General features: G+C 34.7%; 1 protein-coding gene across 11 annotated transcripts in view; it reads left to right on the top strand.

Annotated features, from left to right (window-relative positions):
• The window catches only part of Ccdc18 (coiled-coil domain containing 18), a 109,540-nt gene that overhangs the window by 58,959 nt on the left and 29,305 nt on the right, over positions 1-21,276 (top strand). For 10 of the 11 annotated variants that reach the window (XM_047553010.1, XM_047553065.1, XM_047553082.1 and 7 more), the window contains 6 exons: positions 3,487-3,654; positions 7,778-7,920; positions 15,323-15,486; positions 15,888-16,101; positions 19,401-19,500; positions 20,523-20,639. In XM_047553010.1, the coding sequence (XP_047408966.1) occupies positions 3,487-3,654; positions 7,778-7,920; positions 15,323-15,486; positions 15,888-16,101; positions 19,401-19,500; positions 20,523-20,639 (906 nt within the window). The remainder of the gene's footprint in view (positions 1-3,486; positions 3,655-7,777; positions 7,921-15,322; positions 15,487-15,887; positions 16,102-19,400; positions 19,501-20,522; positions 20,640-21,276) is intronic. The other variant, XM_047553036.1, reaches the window with a different exon arrangement.

Raw genomic sequence — 21,276 nt, 5'->3', positions numbered from 1 at the left:
CCAGACTTAAGCAAATCATGTAATTATATAACCTTGAACATTTAAAAAAAAAATCTGGATTCTACATGGTCATGTCTCTTCCCACCCCGCCTTGAAGGTTTTTACAGTATCTTTGACATATGGATATCTATTTCTCTACTCCATTATATAGAAATTAAATCAGCAAAACTGTATACTCTCTTTGAAACAGGAATGTCATTTTGTTACTAAGGTTTTTTGGGGGTGATACTAGGGATTAAAACCAGGAATGCTTAACCTCTGAGCCACATCCCTAGCCCTTTTTATTGTTTATTTTGAAACAGGGTCTCACTGAATTGCTTAGGGCCTCACTAAGTTGCAGAGGCTGACTTTGAACTTGAGATCCTCCTGCATCAACCTGCTGCACTTGTTACTTTAATTTTTAAAACAGTATAAATATTCATTATCTTGGGGCTACGATTGTGGCTCAGTGGTAGAGCACTTGCCTAGCATGCATGAGGCACTGGATTTGATACTCAGCACCACATAAAAATAAATAAAATGAAGGTGTTGTGACCATCTACAATGAAAAATTTTTTTAAAATGCATTATCTTGGCAGTTATTCTACTGACCCCACACAAGTCCAGCATAAATGAATGTGTCAGAGATAGAATCTAGAGTTAGGCAGTGTTTTTTTTTTTTTTTTTTTTTTTTTTGGGTGCTAGGGATCGAACCCAGGGCCTTGTGCTTACAAGGCAAGCACTCTACCGACTGAGCTATCTCCCCAGCCCCTAGGCAGTGTTTTTGATAGGAAGGTTCATTGAGCTATGTAGACTTTGCCTTCTTAGAAAAAGTATCAGACTGGGGTGGATAATAGGCATTTACACATTAAATAAACTTGGATTGATTTCCATAATGGGAGATTATAAACCTAGGCTCAATCTGAATTAGACATCTAAAATGGTAGCTGAATATGTATGAACTGACTAGGAATTAAATAAATGAGAAAGATTTATAAGCCAATTTATCACTTCTGAATTTTAGCTGAACTGCACGTGTTGGCTTCCATTTGTTCATATGTATTAAAAAACAACATGGAGCAGAATCCAAGTACTATTTACCTTTGACTTATTCATCTTTTTAGAAAACTATAATCTTACAGAGAAAATTCTTTCTAATGCTGGTTAATAGAACTAATACCTTGTAACAAGCAGAGTTGTGAGGTCTTTATCATGTAAATAGCTAGGTTTTGGGAATTTGGATTTGATTCTTAGCACATCCATTTTGTAAAGATCTTTTTGGGTTTTTTAGTTTGTTTGTTTGTTTTTGTTGATTTTTTTGTTTGTTTGTTTGTTTTTCTGTGGCACTTAACCACTGAGCCACATCCCTTGCCATTTTTTATTTTTTATTTAGACACAGTCTTGCTGAGTTGCTTAGGGCCTCACTAAGTTACTGAGCCTCTGTCAAACTTGTAATCCTCCTGCCTCATCGTCCCAAGTTGCTGGGATTACAGGCATGTGCCACTATGCCCAGCCCCTGTATTTACTTTTTTTTTTTTTTCTCTCTTTTTCCATATATTTACTATTAAAGTCAAACTATCTAGAAGATAAAGTACAGTATAATGAAATGCCAGTGTAAGTAGTTAGGTAATATTGTGAATTATTATTCTTGATACAACTGACATTATATACATCAACATATATAATTGAAGTTTTGAAAGTGACTAGATAACTGAATAAAATTTTGTTGTTAATGTGGTATGACTTTCTTGGTGTTTTGGTTAGGTCTTATCTTTTTTCTTCTGTTTTGTCATATTTAAGTATTTTGGCCATTGTCTCTTTAAATAGCAAAGTAAATGTGAGACAAGATGTTCCAGTAAAGAAAAAATAGTATTTAAACCTTTTTTGTAGGAAAGTCAGTTAGATATAAAATAAGCTACTACAGAAGTGTGATCTTTAGGTTGTCAGGAGCTAACAAAGAAAACAGGTAATACTGATGAATATTTGCACTAAATTATTTTCAGGCAGAATTAAGTAAAATAGATTAGCATAAAAATTGACTAGGCAACTAGTCAATTTCAGAATCAGAAATTGACTAGTTGCCTGTGATAGTAAGATTATTCCAGGTTTCCAATATCATTATATAAAGAAGTCTGAAATCCTAAGAGCTTCTCATCATCAGCAAAGAATATTTGGTTCTTAAGTCCTTTATCATGCTGCTGAGGGTTAATTGGCTGACTAATTAAAAAAAGAACCGAGTCATGATTCCCTTACACTATTTCTTACAAGGAGTTGAAATTCTTTTCTTCTGGAAAGAGTCTTTGCTTTAAAGGAATAACTTTGTTTTCCTTTATTTTTTTTTTTAAAGTATTACATAAACAATGATAAGAAAACTTTTGAAGAAAAAAATTGGGGGATTGTGGGTACTGGGTATTGAACTCAGGGGAACTTGACCATTGAGCCACATTCCCAGCCCTATTTTGGGATCACGGGTGTGCGCCACTGTACCTGGCTTAAAGAAATTTATATACAACTTATTCTCTGGAACTTCAGCTTTTCTTTTTCATTTATATTTTCATAATTATATTGATGCAATGTGATTTTTAAACTTAATTTCATTTTGTAAAATGTTACATTTACTTTGTCTTATAAATTATGATTTTAAATGAACACACCATTTTTAATTCGATATATATCATCTTTTATTAAAACTACCATATTTTTCCCTTCTTAATACAGGTGCTACCATATAATTTTAAGGATATCTTTACCAGCATATTCAAGTTCTAAATATTTGGAGTGAATAAGTGAAATTTCTCAGCTGATACTGTTATTCCTTTATGTGTTCTTTGGAACATGAATATTCTGGGGTGCTTTGCTGGGATAGTCTTTTATAAACATTAATAATAGTCTAATAAATAATAAATAACCACTTAATATTTTTGCAGTACTTCATGGCAGTGATTTATTATCACTAAGGGGGAAAAATGCATCAGGTGAAGTGTAGAGAAATCCATGACTACCTATAATCCCTCCCTAGGAGGGAGTCATAAGGAATACATTCGTTTCTATAACAGTGAAATATGACAAGAGATGCAGTTTTTCTGCCTAGGGAAGCCTGATTATGATTCCAAAGTTCTGGAGTTTTATTTATTTATTTTTGTTAGGAGTGGGTTAGGTCATATAGGAATAATGACCAGCCTCTAAGTATCAAAATAATTGCAGGCTCCCAGAAAGAAAGCATGTTTCAGTACCTCCTTGAAAATAACCTAATCACATAGGAAGGTCTTAAAAGATACATCCCCAGACACCAAGAGCCACCTTTCTTTATAGGCCCTTATAATGTACTTCCCCATCAGAAAAATGAACCCCCCCACCCTTATATATAATAAACTATGACTACAGTTGGCCCTCTTGACAGTTGCCCCGCTTGACAAGTGAGGGTAATTAAGGAAGACCGATTTGACATCTTATTGCTTTTTTTATTTGAAACACTTCATTGTAATGAGAAGTATATGTATTTGTTAGGTATATTGTTTGCAGAAAGAGCTAAAGATAAAGAATCACAGTCTTCAAGAGACCACTGAGCAAAATGTTATTCTACAGCATACTCTTCAGCAACAGCAGCAAATGTTACAGCAAGAGACAATTAGAAATGGAGAGCTAGAAGATATTCAAACTAAGCTTGAAAAACAGGTATGTATTATTGGCCGAAGATGATTTTATTTATATGAAATAGAATTTTTAAATCATTAACAAATTTTTTTGTTATAGAAATTGCTTTTTAACTTCAGATATTTCACATGAAAAGAAATACTCTGTATTAATATTCTAAAAATGAAGTTCTAATCCTATATAATACTGATTTATATGATACTGTGGCCACAATTTAGTTACAATTTAGACTTTCCTACTCAATCTTTCTTTTATTCTTGTACCCAAATGTACTACCTATCTGGATAATTACTTCTTCCAATGTCGACATTTTGGATTGGCACATGGTATGATATTCTCCAAATAAATGGCAAAGCAGTGTACTAAAAGAAAATTCCCAAAGGAAAATACTTAGTTCTAAAGATAAGTTATGGGACTGGGGATGTAAGTCAGTGATGGAAGCACTTTCCCAGCATGCCCAAGGCCCTGGATTTCATACCCTGCACTGCAAAAAATTAAAATAAAAACAAAATTACTACTTTAGTGAGGGAGTCCTAGAGAATTTTATACTAGAATATTTTTTCTTTCATTCATTTTATCTGAATTCTTTAGATATTTTTTCTCTTTCAAAAGAAAATTTGCAAAAATAAATAAATTGAAAAATTTATATACTTTCCAATGTAATCTTACTACATTTGTAAGATGAGCTTTTTGTCATATGGATGATCTTTCATTATTCCAAATTCATCCTCAGCCTCTACTGTGCTTTGAATGCCCCCACCAAAACTCACTTTGAAATTTAATCCCCACAGTAAGATAATAAGAGTTGGGACCAGATGGGACCTTTAAGACGTGATTGAGCCAGGCATGGAGTTGCATGCGTGTAAGTCCCAGCAGTTTGGGAGGCTGAGACGGGAGGATCATGAATTCAAAGCCAGCCTCAGCAACTTAGTGAGGCCTAAACAACTCATTGAGACCCTGGCTCTAAATAAAATACAAAAAAGGATAGGGATGTGGTTCACTGGTAAAGTTTCCCTGGGTTCAATCCCCAGTATCCCCCGCCAAAGAAAAAGTGATTGAGTCATGAGAGCTCAGCCCTCATGAATGAATAAATCCACTTATGGATTGATAGGTTATCTCAAGAGTGAGAGTGTTATAAAAGCCATTTTGACTCAGTTTGTTCTATGTTCTCCTCTCACGGTGATGTGATGCCCTGTACCACCTTGAGACTCTATAGAGTCCTCACCAGTAAGAAGGCCTTCCGTTTCAGCACCGAAACTGAACTTCCCACACTCCAGAACCACCTCCAGAAACACAAACAAAATAAACCTTTATTCTTTATAAGTCAGCCAGCATATGATATGGTATTCAGTTATAGCAACAGAAAACTTCTAAGATAGCCTCTCCAGTGGAACTAAAGACTTCTTTCAATCATTCAAGTATATCACGAAGATATTCTGTATTTTCTTTTTTAGAGACATCCTCTGTGATTTCATGTTCCTTTTGTTAAAGTTTAGACCTGTTGCTTGCTAAGCCTATTGTGTAGCCTCACCCTGAAATATTTCATCTCCTTGGTATTTGACTCCTACTCCCTAAATCCTTGTCATTCGCTCTGACTTTGGCAGAACTGAATATGATTCTTGTTCCTTTTAAAGTGGTTTTATTTCTGTAGTGATATTATGGTTTTCTTCTTTTTTGTTGTTGTTGTTTAACTTGACCAGTTCATTTGAATTTTGGGGGGAGAGCATGGTACTGGGGATTGAACCCAGGGGCAGTTGACCACTGAGCCATATCCCCAGACCTATTTTGTATTTTATTTAGAGACAGGGTTTCACTGGGTTGCTTAGTGCCTTACTTTTGCTGAGGCTGGCTTTGAACCTGCGATCCTCCTGCCTCAGCCTCCTGAACTGCTGGGATTACAGGCATATGCCACCCTGCCTGGCCTCATTTGAATTTTTTGCATGATAATTATCTTTGTTATTTTTGTTTTAAGTCATTTTTTTATTCTCTTTAACTTCTTTAAGTGTCTGCAGAATTTGCATCTAACAATTTCTTAAGTATACATTTTCTTGCTGCTTTTGTTTTATATTCCATTATACATGAATCCATGTTGAATCCTTTGAGATTATTACTTTAGATTCCATGTGTTCATGTGTGTGCTGTTTAATCAGGAATGGTGGAGGTAGCTTTTCCTTGGTTCCCTTCCCTATTTTCTGAGTACTGTGGGTATTTGGTTTGGTTTGGATTTTGGTTTTGGTTTATTTTTTGGTTGTACTGTGATCAAACCCAGGGCTTTGCCATGCTAAGCAAGCACTCTACCATTAAATTATACCTCCTGCCCTGAGTAGTTTTAATATTATTTAGTTATTTAGTTCAGCGAGGGGTTTTGGAAAAGCAGGGAGGATACTAAAGTCAAAAGAAAGGTTATCTTTGAGAACCAGTCATGTAAATGTTCATTGAAAACACGAAGTAAACTGAGATTATGTAAATACAGAATACAGAATGAGAAGTGAGAAGATTGACTTGGACAGATCCCTGAGGGATGTGATAAACAGAAGCCAAAGTACATATTTTATGAAGAAAGGAATGACAGTATTATAGACTGTTGGAATCAATGACAAATAAAATGGACATTAGGAAAAGTTCATTGATGAATTAGCAACTTGGAAACTACTGGTGATTTAATTTCAATTTATTTGGAATGGCCAGTTTTCTACAGATTGTGGTGTAAATGAGAAATGAGACAGTAATATAGAAACTGGACTTTGCAGGGGTTGAAAGAAAGGGTGGTAGTTGGAGGGAGGTATAGATATGAAGGACAGTTTTTTACAGTGAAGATCTTGAACATGTTTAAGTGCTATTATTTTAAAAAATAAAAATAAAAAACTGGTTGTGGTGGTACATGCCTGTATTCCCAGCTACTCAGGAGGCTGAGGCATGAGGACTGCATATTCAAGGCCAGCCTCAGTAATTTACCAGGAACCTATCTCAAAATAAAAAGAAAAGGGCCAGGAATGTAGCTCAATGGTAGAGTACTTGACTAGTGTGTTTAAAGCCCCAGGGGTTCAATGCCCAGTACTACCACAGGGAATGGGAAAAATAAGAAAAAAACCCTAAAATAATAGAGATTGAGGATAAAGGAAGGAGGGAAGAATGTTAGTAGTGTGAGGATCCTGAGAAAGTGGATAGGAATTGAATCCAGAACACATGTGAAGCTTAACTTACATAGGTGGAAGATGACCTTTTTTTTATTGTAGGAAAGATAGATAGGAAAAAATGCAGGTTGTAAAGTTTACAGTCAAATGGGAATCTAGGAATATTTCACAGAATAAGTCAATTTGTGAATAAAAAAATGAACACAAAAAGAAATAAGATTTCAAATGTAGAGCGTGAAAAGGAGAACATTTACTCAATTCTTTTTTTATTTTTCCATGCTAGGGGTTAAACCTAGGACCTTGTACATGCTAGGCATACGCTTTACCTCTGAGCTATACCCCCAGCCCTTGTTATTTTATTTTGAAGCAGGTTCTTGTCTCTTAAGTTTCCCAGGCTTTCCTGGAACTTCAAATCCTCCCGCCTCAGTCTCCCCAAGTAGGTAGGATTATAGGCATGCATCACTACAACCAGCTATTTATTCATTTCTTGTTCCTTTTCATTTGTAGTCCTGGGGATGAAACCTAGGACTTTGTATATGCTAGGCAAGCATCCTATCACTGAGCTATCTCCCCAGTCTTGTTGGGTTTTTATGTCTTATTTTAGTGTTTATGATGTGGCTACTTCTTTAACATCTATGTGAATGAAGTATTTTTATTGCTAAAAAGTAAGTTTTATTTTTGTATCTTCAAAACATTGCTTCCTGGTTTATGCTTTTGATTTTTTCATCATTTATTTTTATTTAAAAACTTTTTTGAAATTTTATTTATTTGTTTATTTTTGAGATGTGGGTTCAGGTTGGCCTCCATTCCTGGGTTCAAACAATCCTCCTGCCTTAGCCTACTAAGTAGCTGGGACTATAGGCCACCCCTCTAATGCACAACTTACTTTGATTTTTTAAAATACATCTGAAACTGAGTGATAGGATAGGCTACATATTTATAATTTTTTCTTCTGACTGATGTTTATCTGTGATTTAATGTAAAATACTTACTGAGAACTGCTTTACAAGGTATCAAAGCTGGAACAAGAACTCCAGAAACAGAGGGAAAGTTCAGCTGAAAAGTTGAGAAAAATGGAGGAAAAATGTGAAACAGCTGCGCACGATGCAGATTTGAAAAGGCAAAAAGTTATTGAGCTTACTGGTACTTCCAGGTAAAATGCAAATATGTTCATTTTATTTACCTTCTCATTTTTATATCAGCAATATCTGAGTTTCAAAGTTAGTATCCACTGAAATATTTGTCTGGAGAATTTATTTCTTCGTAGTCTGAATTCATATAGTATTTTTTTGTATTATAGTTTAATACCTTAACCTTTCTGTTGTATTGTAAGTTCTTTAAGGCAAAGGATATCTTGCTTACTTTAGGGTTCTGTACAACAGTTAGCATAACTAGTATAAGTTCTTATGCCTCATAGGCACTCAGCAGCTGTTATATTGAATGGTGAATAATAGGCAAAGTTTCCTCACATAGAGAAAACTTGCAGGAACTCTTAACTGTATAAGGGAGGGAATAACAATAAAAGAAACAGTGACTTTCAACCTTGACTGAACATTAAAATCACATGAGCAGCTTGTAAAAAATACTGATGCCTGGGCCCCTCATTTAGATTAAATTACACGTGAAGATTCTGATTTAGTTTAACTGGATTGGGTCCAGGCATCAATATTTTAATTGGTCAGTTAAAGAACCCATGAGCTGAAAAAAATACCCCATTTCCCCAGATCCTCTTCTTTGTCAACAAGATTTGGCATATAGTAATTAATAATACACTCATAATTAGTCCACTCTTCTACCAACCAGAGTTGAATGAACTTATTATATGTTAAAACTAAAAACTTATCCCCAGATTCCTTCTCTCCACCCAGTGTTTATGGCTAACCATAGTCCTTCAGGCCTTCTTTTTCTCATTGACAAGTATCTACTCATTAACGCAGCCTTACCATTGTTGTTTACCTTGGGTCCATGAAGACTAATCAAATTATAACTTTATGTTTATGCCATATACCACAAGAAGTGCTAGATTTCCAGGTCAACTCTCATCCTTTCCATGAATTCTCAAAAAAATATCCACTTGTTCTCCTTTTTCCTGCCCCATTCCAACTTCTGAAGGACTGTAGTGCACAGTCCACACTAAGAGGCATTCCTATATTCTCTATGTCTTCTTTTCTCCTGCTGTACCAGAAACCTGACACTCCCTTGAGGACATTGCTTCTGTCCCTCAGCTCTCTAAAGTAAAACTTTTACCCATAGTTCTTGTACCACACAGTCAGGGCCTGAAATAGTGTACCATACTCTGAACTTAACGTCATTAGATCATATTATCTCTCATGTTGCTGATTCTTATAGGCCACCTGGCTTACTGCTGCTCTTTCCACCACCACTCCTGATTCTTAGAGGATTTGTGGGGTAGGAACAGTAACTGGGAATTGAACCCAGGAACACTTTATCACTGAGCTACATCCCAGATCCTTTTTTTTTTTTGAGACAGCATATCATTTAGTTAGTTGCCCAAGCTAGCCGCCTTATGATCACCCTACCTCAGCCTCCAGAGGTGCTGGGATTATAGGCATGTACCACTGTGCCTAGTTCTTAGGGGTATCAGTATACACCTAAAAGATGCCTCTGACATCTTGGCTTCTCTCTCTCTCTCTTTTTTTAAATTCTCTCCTCTAATAATCTTGATTTCTATCAGTCCTCAGACAATCCCATGGTTTGCCTTAGCTCTTATTATTTCCAGTATCTGCAATTTCTCCAAAATTTGACTATTAGGTGTCATTCCCTTTAGTACTCCAACTCTAACAATTCTTTGGTCCATCAGTTCCACCACCATCTAATCCCTGTTTCCCTCTCTCCTTTCTTTTTTTTTTTTTTCTTTTCTTTTCTGTGTTTTTGTGTGTGAGAAAGAGAGTGTGTGTGTGTGTGTGTTACTTGAATTGAATCCAGGGGCACTTAACCACTGAGATACATCCTCAACCCTTTTTTAATTTTGAGATAGGGTCTTGCTGAATTGCTGAAACTGGCCTCAAACTTGCAATTTCCTGCCTTAGTCTCCCCAGTGACTGGGATTACAACATGCACCACTCCTCCCAGCTCCTTTCTTGACTGAGTTTAAAATCAAGTTAGTAATTTAAATCATTAATATGCATATATCCACAACTCCTTTACCCTTTTCTTTGAGATATATAGTATGGAGTTAAAATCCAGTTCAGACTACTCCATGCCAGCATCTCTTTAGAAGCTAGAGAAAAATATAGTCTCACGTTAAATCCTAACTTCAGACCTTAAATGTGCCCTTTATACTGCCTGGTAATCATAGTATTTTTTATAAAGGTGTGTTTTTTGTTTTTTGTTTTTTTTTCCCCACATTTGACTCTTCTTTGAAATCTCCAATAACCCTTCCCCAGTTCTTGCTTTCATTGATTATCTTGCTTTCTCCTCCGCTAGAAAAATTCAAACAATTGCTTCTTTCTTTTTAACCCCTACAATTTTTTTTTTTTTTTACTTTCAACAACAAAAAAATCTCTTCTTGATTATTGCTAATAAGCATTTTCTGTAGGAAAGCTAATTCGTAAGTACCGATAGGAAGCTCATGAACTAAATAAATGTTTAAGCTTCACAAGAAAGATGTATCCTAGTTTCAAAAAATCTTCTCAATGAAGGATTTTCTCTTTTCTTGCCATTACTTTTTTCACTTCTAGAATTAAAATTTATAGAACATTTTTTTCCCTCCCAATATTAGAGTAAAATGTATATGTCTCCTTGAATCTGTTTTAGAGTTAAAATATCCTCATACAGACAGAAAGGAAATGAATTTATTTAGCACCTTGTCTGTTCTAGGAAATGTGCCAGACAAACATATTAACTCATTTAATCTCAAAACAACCCTATGTTATGGTTTCATTTTCTGTTTTTAAAATGAAGAAACTGAAACTCAAATAAGTTAGATTATGAGATGCACAATTTAGACATGTTCTAAAACCAGAGTTATTTTATTTTATTTTGTTTTGTGAGTCTCAGCTGCCGTGTTCTAGAAGTTTAGTATTACTTTGGGATAATTCTTCTTTTGACCCTGTTTCCAATTTCATACTTAATTATTCTCAGTGACTTTGAGACAAAGTAAAGTATTCTGGAAAAACTGGTGGATTTAATGCCTGGCATAAAAATTTAAAGGTTATAGGAAAATTTTTAGTTTGGGGTTATTTATTAGTGGTTTAGAAGTTTTAAACCCTTAAATTATCTTATACCAATGTTTCATTTGCCCAGCTTCAGCAAGGAATGAGTAGTTGGTCACTAATGTGGAAATAAAGGTGGAATTTATCAAGTATTAAAACCTTAAAACAGCCAGGTATGGTGGTGCACTCTCCTGTAACAAAGCCAGCATCAGCAAAAGTGAGGCGCTAAGCAACTCAGTGAGCCCTGTCTCTAAATAAAATACAAAGTAGTGCTGGGGATATGACTCAGTGATCGAGTGCCCCTGAGTTCAATCCCCAGTACCCCCAAAACCCTTAAAACAAAAACTACTTTTTGGTAGAATTTTTTAAATCAATATTTTCTTGGCATTTCTACTTCTTTGGGTTATCATATGCATCAGTTATTATATGATGCAAAGATATAGTGTTACCCTGTTGAAACCTTGAGGCTTGTAGAACTCTTTTTTTGTTCTGTTTTACTAAATGACTATAGACTACCAAGCTTTTTGGGTTCTTGTATATGATTGTTTTTTGTTTTGTTTTGTTTTTTTGGTTCAGGAGATTGAACTAAAGGGCACTTTATCACTGAGCTACATCCCCAGACCTTTTATTTTTTGTTTTGAGACAGAGTCTTGCTAAATTTCTGAGACTGGCTTAGAACTGATGATATTCCTACCTCAATCCTGAGTAGCTAGGATTACAGTGTACACCACCACACCTGGCTTTGTATTTGTTTTTATCATTTTTCCCAACTCCTTTGCTGACAGGCTATAAGTTCTTTACAAAGTATGTCAGCACCTTTTGATTATTCTTTTGTGATTATCTGTTTTATATCTTCTTTAATATTAGAAACCAATTGGTTAGTTAAAAATTATTTACCTGGGATTTTAGAAACGTAAAAGGGTCATTAGCACTTGTCTAATCTAGTAACTCTGGACTTATTTGGGCCATGGACATATTTGAGGATCTAATAAAAAGTTATAAGTTGTCAATATGTGGATGTATATATGAGTACATAATTTTATATATTGTTTCAGAGATTTTATAGCTCTCCTCAAGTTCACTCATGGACTTCAGCTTAAAAACCCCTTGAACAAATCCCAATTGTTTAAGTTGTATTTATTTATTTTTGGTGCTGAAAATTGAACTCAGGATATCGTGTGTGTGTAGCATATATTCTACTACTGAGCTACACCTCTCACTCTGCATTTAGGAAAGAAATGATCCTACTTGCAAACTCAGTTTAAGGAAATTTCAAAGTACAAAAACAAACAAAATATCTTTTCACCAAGGAGCATGAACTGCCTACCATTGAGGATAACATTAGCAATTGTTAATTAATGAATGTCACCTTGGAGACCAACAAAGTGACTTAAAACTACCTCTTAGTATATTAATTTATTTATAATATAGGCTCTTCTATATTGGAGTAAACTCAGGACTCACTCTCAAATTAATAGATCTGGCTCTTTCACTTTTAATATCTAGCTGTATTGCCTTAAAGTCACCTAACCTTCCAGTTCCCTCTATAAAGCAGGGAAGCTGTACAGTCTAGGAATCTTTCATCTCTTTTAATGCTAACAAAGATAATTCTAATAATAAAGCCCTGAGTAAAAATGACTGACTTGGCTCCCCTGTGAACAGTATGATCTTTATGGTGAATAATTTGATTGATTGGCTTCATTATTATCTGTGTCAGATAATAGAAATTCCAGATTAAAGGAAGTGTCTATCCCTGGATATTCTCAATACATATGAAGTTTTATTAAGTTATATGTAGTTAGGTTGAAAAGAATGCTAGCTTGTTCAATATTACAAGGTATACGTTTGTATTTAGTGGTATGTAATACATAAAAAAAAATTTAAAAATATAATAGGTGAATTAAGATTCTGAGTAGACAGCCTTAGAGAAAAATGAAAAGATGGTATTTGCTGATAAATGGATAGAGCTGGAGAATATCGTTTTAAGCAAAGTAAGCCAATCAGAAAAACCAAAGGCCAAATGTTTTCTCTGATATGTGGATATCAATTCACAATAAGGTGGGGGTGGCTAGGGAAGAATAGTTACTTTGGATTAGGCAGAGGGGAGTGAAGGAAGGGAAGATGGGGGGTATGTGGGTAGAAGGGATAGTAGAATCAATCGGATATTTACCCTAGGTACATATATGATCACACAACTGATGTGTTTCTACATCATGTAAAACCAAAAGAATGAGAAGTTATATTCCATTTATATATGATGTGTCAGAGTTCATTCTACTGTCATGTATAGCTAATTAAAACAAATTAAAAAATTTAAAAAATTTTAAAAACCCTAAAAGAATGCTTATTTTAAAAAAAGAATGAACCTAGAATAGCTAAAGCAATCCTCAGTAGCAAGAGCGAAGCAGGGGGTATTGCAATACCAGATCTTCAACTCTACTACAAAGCAATAGTAACAAAAACGGCATGGTATTGGTACCAAAATAGACAGGTAGATCAATGGTACAGAATAGAGGACATGGACACAAACCCAAATAAATACAATTTTCTCATACTAGACAAAGGTTCCAACAATATGCAATGGAGAAAAGATAGCCTCTTCAACAAATGGTGCTGGGAAAACTGGAAAACTATACGCAATAGAATGAAACTAAACCCCTATCTCTCACCCTACACAAAACTCAACTCAAAATGGATCAAGGACCTCGGAATCAGACCAGAGACCCTGCATCTTATAGAAGAAAAAGTAGGTCCAAATCTTCAACTTGTTGGCTCAGGATCAGATTTCCTTAACAGGACTCCCATAGCACAAGAAATAAAAGCAAGAATAAACAACTGGGATAGATTCAAACTAAAAAGCTTTCTCTCAGCAAAGGAAACTATCAGAAATGTGAAGAGAGAGCCTACAGAGTGGGAGAATATCTTTGCCAACCATACCTCAGATAGAGCGCTAATTTCCAGAATCTATAAAGAACTCAAAAAACTCTACACGAAGAATACAAATAATCCAATCAACAAATGGGCTAAGGAAATGAACAGACACTTCACAGAAGAAGATGTACAAGTAATCACCAGATATATGAAAAAATGTTCAACATCCCTAGTAATAAGGGAAATGCAAATCAAAACCACCCTAAGATTTCATCTCACCCCAATTAGAATGGCGATTATCAAGAATACAAGCAACAATAGGTGTTGGCGAGGATGTGGTGAAAAAGGAACACTCATACATTGCTGGTGGGGTTGCAAATTAGTGCAACCACTCTGGAAAGCAGTGTGGAGATTCCTCAGAAAGCTTGGAATGGAAACACCATTTGACCCAGCTATCCCACTCCTTGGCCTATACCCAAAGGACTTAAAATCAGCATACTACAGAGATACAGCCACATCAATGTTCATTGCTGCTCAATTCACCATAGCCAGATTGTGGAACCAACCTAGATGCCCTTCAGTTGATGAATGGATAAAGAAACTGTGGCATATTTATACAATGGAATATTACTCCGCAATGAAGAATGATAAAATTATGGCATTTGTAGGCAAATGGTCGAAATTGGAGAATATCATGCTAAGTGAGATAAGCCAATCTCAAAAAACTAAAGGACAAATGATCTCGCTGATAAGCGGATGAGGACATATAATGGGGGGTGGGAGGGGCTAGCATTAGGTTTAGGGTTAGGTTTAGAGTTAGGCTAAGGAGAGCAGTAAGAATGAAGGAAAGAAGGACTGTGTAGAGGGAAAAGAGGGGTGGGAGGGGTGGGAGGGGTGGGAGGGGTGGGGGGGAGGGGAAAAATATAATAAACATCATTACCCTATGTAAACGTAAAAAAAATAAAAAAAAAAAAAAAAAAAAAAAAAAAAAAAAAAAAAGAATGATGTATACAGTAAAATACTAAGGGAAGCCAGAATCTGCTGAACTTAAGGTTAGGAAACACCAGGCTAGGTAATCCAGAGAACTAAGGCAGTCGGTGGTTCCCATACTCTCACAACTCTATTTAATCCCACCAATTTCCTTATAAAACCAGACACAAACACATGATAGCTGAATAAAATGTCTTGAAATCAGAAATAATCTTAAAATAAGTCTATGTAAAATGTGAGATATAGGAATATGTTTTGGGGCATATTTTTTTGTTTTGTTTTGTTTTTTTGTTTAGTTTTTAGTAAGTTAATAGAAGTATTTTATTATTTTACATTTCTTCAGTCACAGATTCCAAAGTAAACAAAGTAAACTATCAAATGGAAAAAAAAAAAAAGATTCTGAGTAGACATTTTGCTAATATTTGTGTTTACATAATTTGCAGGCTTTCTTTAGTTAGAGATAAGTCTAATGGTTTTTATGTTTCCAGATTACCTGTTCTATTGTTTGTTTTTAATTAGGCAAGTAAAACTTGAGATGGATCAGTACAAGGAAGAACTATCTAAAATGGAAAAAGAAATAACGCACTTAAAAAGAGATGGAGAAAATAAAGCCATACATCTTTCTCAATTAGATATGATCTTAGATCAGACAAAGATAGAACTAGAAAAGAAAACAAATGCTGGTAAGCAAATAGTTAACTGAGTTTAACTCCCTGTATATTGGTACTTAAGAAGTTGAATAAAATGAGAATTTGAGGTGGTGGGACTGGAAGGGACCAAGAGCATTTAGTATTATTCAGTATGTTGCCTCTTATAGATGAGTAAAACTGGATATTCTTTTTTTTTTTTTTAAGTAAATCTTGTTTTTATTTTATTTTCTTTTTTTTTTTTTTTTTTTTTTTTTTTGGGTGCTGAGGATCGAACCCAGGGCCTTGTGCTTACAAGGCAAGCACTCTACCGACTGAGCTATCTCCCCAGCCCCTTATTTTCTTATTTTTAAACTGAATATTCTTATAGTTATTTAAAAGTTCTTAATAAAAAATATTTTATATATCATTATAAAGTTATTCTCTCCTCATAATAGTGAAGGAGTTAGAGAAGTTACAACACCACACTGAAACTGAACTAACAGAAACCGTGCAGAAACGGGAAGCACTGGAGACTGAACTACATAATGCTCATGGAGAATTAAAAAGTACTTTAAGACAACTGCAGGAATTGAGAGATGTACTACAGAAAGCTCAGTTATCATTGGAGGAAAAATATACTACCATAAAGGATCTCACAGCTGAACTTAGGTAAGTTAAATAATAAGAACTTTAAAAAAAAAACTTATATAACAATTACAGGCATTTCTTTTATTACTCTGAATCCTTGGTCGTCCAATAACATTTATATTTTAGGTGTCCAAACTTCTGTCTTTGCTTTGCTGTGGCTCATCCTAGTCAGCTACCCCATGTTCCATCTAATTAATTCAGCTGTTGTTTGACTGCTAATCCTTCTACCCTAACTCTTTGGATCATTTTACACTGGTAATAGTGGCAAAGAAGAAAGGAAGGAACAATTGGGCAAGCATATAGCAGTAGCTAATAGCAAATTATTATTATTAGTAGTAGTATTTTTCTTTGTGTTAATCCCATATTTTATGTCAAGACTGTGTCAGGGACTTCATTTATGTTTTCATTTCCTTTCAACATACCTCTCAGATATATACTACCACCTTTTTTTTTTTTAATAGATGAGATGACAAAGTCTTGAGAAAAGTATATATAATTAAATGCCCAAAGTAATATAGGTAAGGTCTAGAGAAGGGAATTAAATATAAGTCTGTCCACCTGTGATATCTTGATTAACAATAATAGCATAAAATACTATCTAGCACACATCTATACTGAGTAGAGACCCAGAAAAGGAAAACAATTAAAAGCAGATGTGAAATGTGGAATAAAGAACAGGATAAAAAACAAGATGACTTAGAAAATTAGATGATATACCCTAGGATTCTGTTTTGGGCCCTCCACTGTTTGATATCCATATATTTATCCTTAATAATTTTCATATGACTTTATACTACCTGACAGACACTTCCAAACTCCTGTTTCCAGTATTGATTTCTTCCTTAAACTCCAGATTCATTACCCAACTACTTGTTATTTCCACTTTGATATTTTTAAGAAGCATCTAAAACTTGGTGTTGACCAAAATACAGCTCATCTGTTTCCTCATAATGGTGCACCCACTTGTCTAGGTATCATACAATTGCTCAAACCCAGAAATCTGGAAGATTATTATATATTTCCATCTCTTTTCTCAGGTCACGTCAACTTTGTTTCCAAAGCTTTCGAAAATCCATTGATTTATTGGCCTCTTTTCTGTTACCACTTTACTGTGAGCCATCATCATCTCTCACCTGTTCTATTGTTGTGACTTCCTAATGGGACTCCATTTACATTCTGGATTCCCTCAATCTTATGTTTTCCACAGAAGAGATGATTTGTTGTTTTTTTGTTTGTTTGTTTGTTTTGTTTTGTTTTGTTTTGGTATGAGGGATTGAACCCAGGGGTGCTTTACCACTGAGCTACAGCCCAGTTCATGTTTTTTTTTTTTTTTTCAAACAGGTTCTCATTGAGTTGCTGAGGGTCTTAACTAAATTGCTGAGGCTGGCCTTGAACTTTCAATCCTCCTTCCTCAGCCTCCTGAGTTGCAGGGGTTACAGGCATGCACTACTCCCTGCTCAATTTATAATTTGAAACATTAATTAGCTCATCTTGCTTCCCTATTTAAACTTTCTATGGTTTCCCAAAACATTCAGAATAAAAGTCAGACTCCTTTGGAAATGAAAATCATAACCACAATAAGATACCACGTCATACTCAGTAGGATGACCATTAAAAAAAAAAAAAGCAAAATCCAAAAATAACAAGTGTTGGTAAGTGTGTAGAGAAATTAGAATCTTTATACATTGCTGGTACAGACTTAAAATGGTGATGGCAACTCTGAAAAATAGTTTGGCAGTCTTTAAATAAGTTAAACATAAAATTAACCAGATGATAGAGAACCAGGAACTCTACTTCTGAGCTATGTCTCCAGCCCTTTTTATTTATTTTGAGATCAGGTCTTGCTAAGTTGTCTAGGCTGGCCTTAAACTTAAGATCCTCCTGCTTTTTAGCCTCTGAAATACGCCATCATCCCTGGCTAAAACAGTGAAATCTTAAATTCTAGCTAATGGATTAATTTTGTAAGCTCTGTTATTTTCATAAATAGAAGTTATAGTTTTCTTTAGAATTAATTTCACATAGTTTTTAAAATAGTAGTTTAAGGTATTGGGGGTGTGACTTGGTGGTAGAATGGTTGCCTAGCATGTGTGAGACCCTTAGTTCAATCCCTAGCTCTACAATAAAATAAAATTAGTTTTAGAATCTGCTTTTAAAAATGAGTATCTTTATCATGGGGTTCAATCCCCAGTACTGCAAAAAGTAATAAATACAAATCAGTACCTTTATCAACATTGTTTCACATTTCCGACTAGAAGACCACATGAAGATTTTTAAGATCAACATCTTCAGCCTTTGTCATATCAGAACTAAGAGTTCCATGTTGAAATTCTCTTAAAAGTGTGTCAATATTAAGCATTTTTATTATATCAAATTATATGTGTTAATGTTTTAGAAAGGATAGAATTTGTTAAAACTGTATTTTAAATGTTTTTATATTAGACTTTAGTACTTCATTATATGTAAGACATCATTTTGAATAAAATCCACCTGAGAAATACAGTAGTCAGGGTTGGGGATATAGCTCAGGTCGAGTGCTTGCCTAGCACATAATGAATACAAAACATGAGATAGATATCTCATAAAGTCACAGCTATTACATGTAAAAGATTTTCAAATACACCCTTGATCTATATATGAAAAAAGCATGGAATTTTTTTTTTTTTTTTTTTTTTTTTTTTTTTTTTTTTTTTTTGGTTAGGGATTGAACACATGGGTGCTTAACCACTGACCCACATCCCTTTTTTAAATATTATTTTGAGACAGGGTCTTGATAAGATACTCAGGGCCTCACCAAAGTTGCTGAGACTGGCTTTGAACCTGCTATCCTCCTGCCCCAGCCTCCCATGCCACTGGGATTACAGGCATGCACCATTGCACCTGGCTAGATTTTTTTTTTTTTTTTCTTCAGAAAAATTCTTACATTGATTCAGTCTTGGAGCCCTGGGAGTGATTCAACAGTTAGCTTAAATTGTCCATAGTAGTACATTTTTTGCTAACTATTTGTTGTCATTTTCTTCATACATCATTCCTTTAATTTGAACCCTTTAATATGTGTTAATTGCGTATATTTCATTGCCTTAAATTTTTTAAAAATATTTTTTAGTTGTCAATGGATCTTTTGTTTTATTTATTTATTTATATGCAGTGCTGAGGATTGAATCCCGGGCCTCACACATGCCAGGCAAGCACTCTACCACTGAGCCACAACTCCAGCCCATCATGCCTTAAATTTATAGGAAAAATAACCCTCTTGGCCTAATTTTTTAAAACTATAGTATTCCTACTATCTGCTTTGATCTATTTTCTTTGATAAATTGCAGAGACTGTAAGATGGAAATTGAAGACAAAAAGCAAGAACTCCTTGAAATGGATCAGGCACTTAAGGAGAGAAATTGGGAGCTAAAGCAAAGAGCAGCTCAGGTTAATTTTTTAAATTGTATACATATATATATATATATTTTTTTTTTTTAAACCACTGAGCCATATTGCCAGCATTTTATTTTATTTATTTAATTTTTTTTTTTTCTTTTTTTTGAGACAGGGTCTCACTAAGTTGGATTAGGGTCTTGCTAAGTTGCTGAGGCTGTCCTTGAATTTGTAATCCTCCTGCCTTAGCCTCCCAATTGCTGGGATTACAGGTGTGTGCCATCAGGCATAACATCTTAATTATATTTCAATGAGATTTTCCATTAGGACACAATCATTTAGGGTTTCAGAAGTGACCAATTTTTGGTAAAATGCACATTTTATATATTTTTTTTCTGCACATAAATGCATTTTGAGTTAGAAATATATTATCTTTATCTTGATGTTTTTGTAGCAAGCGGTTTTTGAGAATAAGGGTTAGCTTAGTATCTGAGTCTTTTGATATCTTATTCTATATTAGAAGAGAATTTGATAAAATGTTATTTTCTCAATTAAGTGTTAGAGGAACAAAAATATTTGGAAGGCATTATTTAGCTGTTTTTAATCCAGCATAAAATGAAGTCTGAATCATTTGCTTTGTTATTTATGAACAATCATAAGTTGGGCGTGGTAACCCATGCCTGTAATCCCAGCGGCTTAGTAAACTGAGACAGGAGGATCGAGAGTTCAGAGCCAGCCTCAGCAAAAGCAAGCTGCTAAGCAACTTAGTGAGACCCTGTCTCTAAAAAAAATTCAAAATAGCGCTTGGGGATGTGGCTCAATGGTCAAGTGCCCCTGAGTTCAGTCCCCAGTACCAAACAAACAAACAAACAAACAAAAAACCATTATATATGTGGGGCTCAGGCCCCAGTATTAGTAAATAATCATTATTTTTCCTATTTAAAAAGATAATGTTTGAGGTGAGTTTCAGTTTCAGTTACGTCCACTATAAACAATTCCAAAGTTCAATCTAAGCATACAGAGTTTCACATCAGACTAAAATTGAACAACAGTTTAATATTCCTTCTGTTTTTTAGGTTACACATTTGGATATGACTATTCGAGAGCACAGAGGAGAAATGGAACAAAAAATAATAAAATTAGAGGGTAATCTGCAGAAATCAGAATTGGAACTTAAAGATTGCAACAAGCAGGTAATTGTTTTAAGATTACACATCCTAAATTGTTTAAAAATTATTTCAGGCTAGCTAAGTAGTAATCCCAGCTACTAGGGAAACTGAGACAGGAGGATGTCAAATTTGAGGTCAGATAAGGCAACTTAGTGAGAACCTGTTTCAAAATAAAGACTAAAAGGGACTAGGGATGTAGCTCAGTGGTTAACATTCACACGGACCTGAGCTCAATCCTTAGTGCTGCAGAAAACAAAACACTCTAAAACTGTAAGCACCCATTCACATAACAGCTGGTTTTTTTTTTTTCTTTTTTTTGAGATAAGGCTCACTATGTTGTGTAGTCTGACCTGGAACTTCTTAGGCTTAAGTAATCTTCCTGCTTCAACCTCCCGAGTAGCTGGAACTACAGCTCCACATGAAATTTTTCTTTTTTTCTCCTTTTTATGTGATTTTGAATGTAATTTTCCTTATATCAGTGTGTCCATATACTTTTTATAATGTATCTGAATAGAATAAAATATTTATGGAAGAATTTGTAAGTAATTCTGGAAACTGGTTGCTTCTGAGGAAGAACATAGTGGGAAGGAGACTGTTTTCTTCTTGGGAGTTTGATTTGGGTGTACTGAGGTTTGAACCAGTGGTCACTTTACCACGGAGC

This window comes from Sciurus carolinensis, chromosome 1 (genome assembly GCF_902686445.1).
Source record: "Sciurus carolinensis chromosome 1, mSciCar1.2, whole genome shotgun sequence".
In the NCBI taxonomy this organism is placed as follows: Eukaryota; Metazoa; Chordata; class Mammalia; order Rodentia; family Sciuridae; genus Sciurus; species Sciurus carolinensis.
The sequence above is the reverse complement of the archived record's forward strand: the minus strand, read 5'-3'. Positions and strand labels throughout refer to the sequence as shown.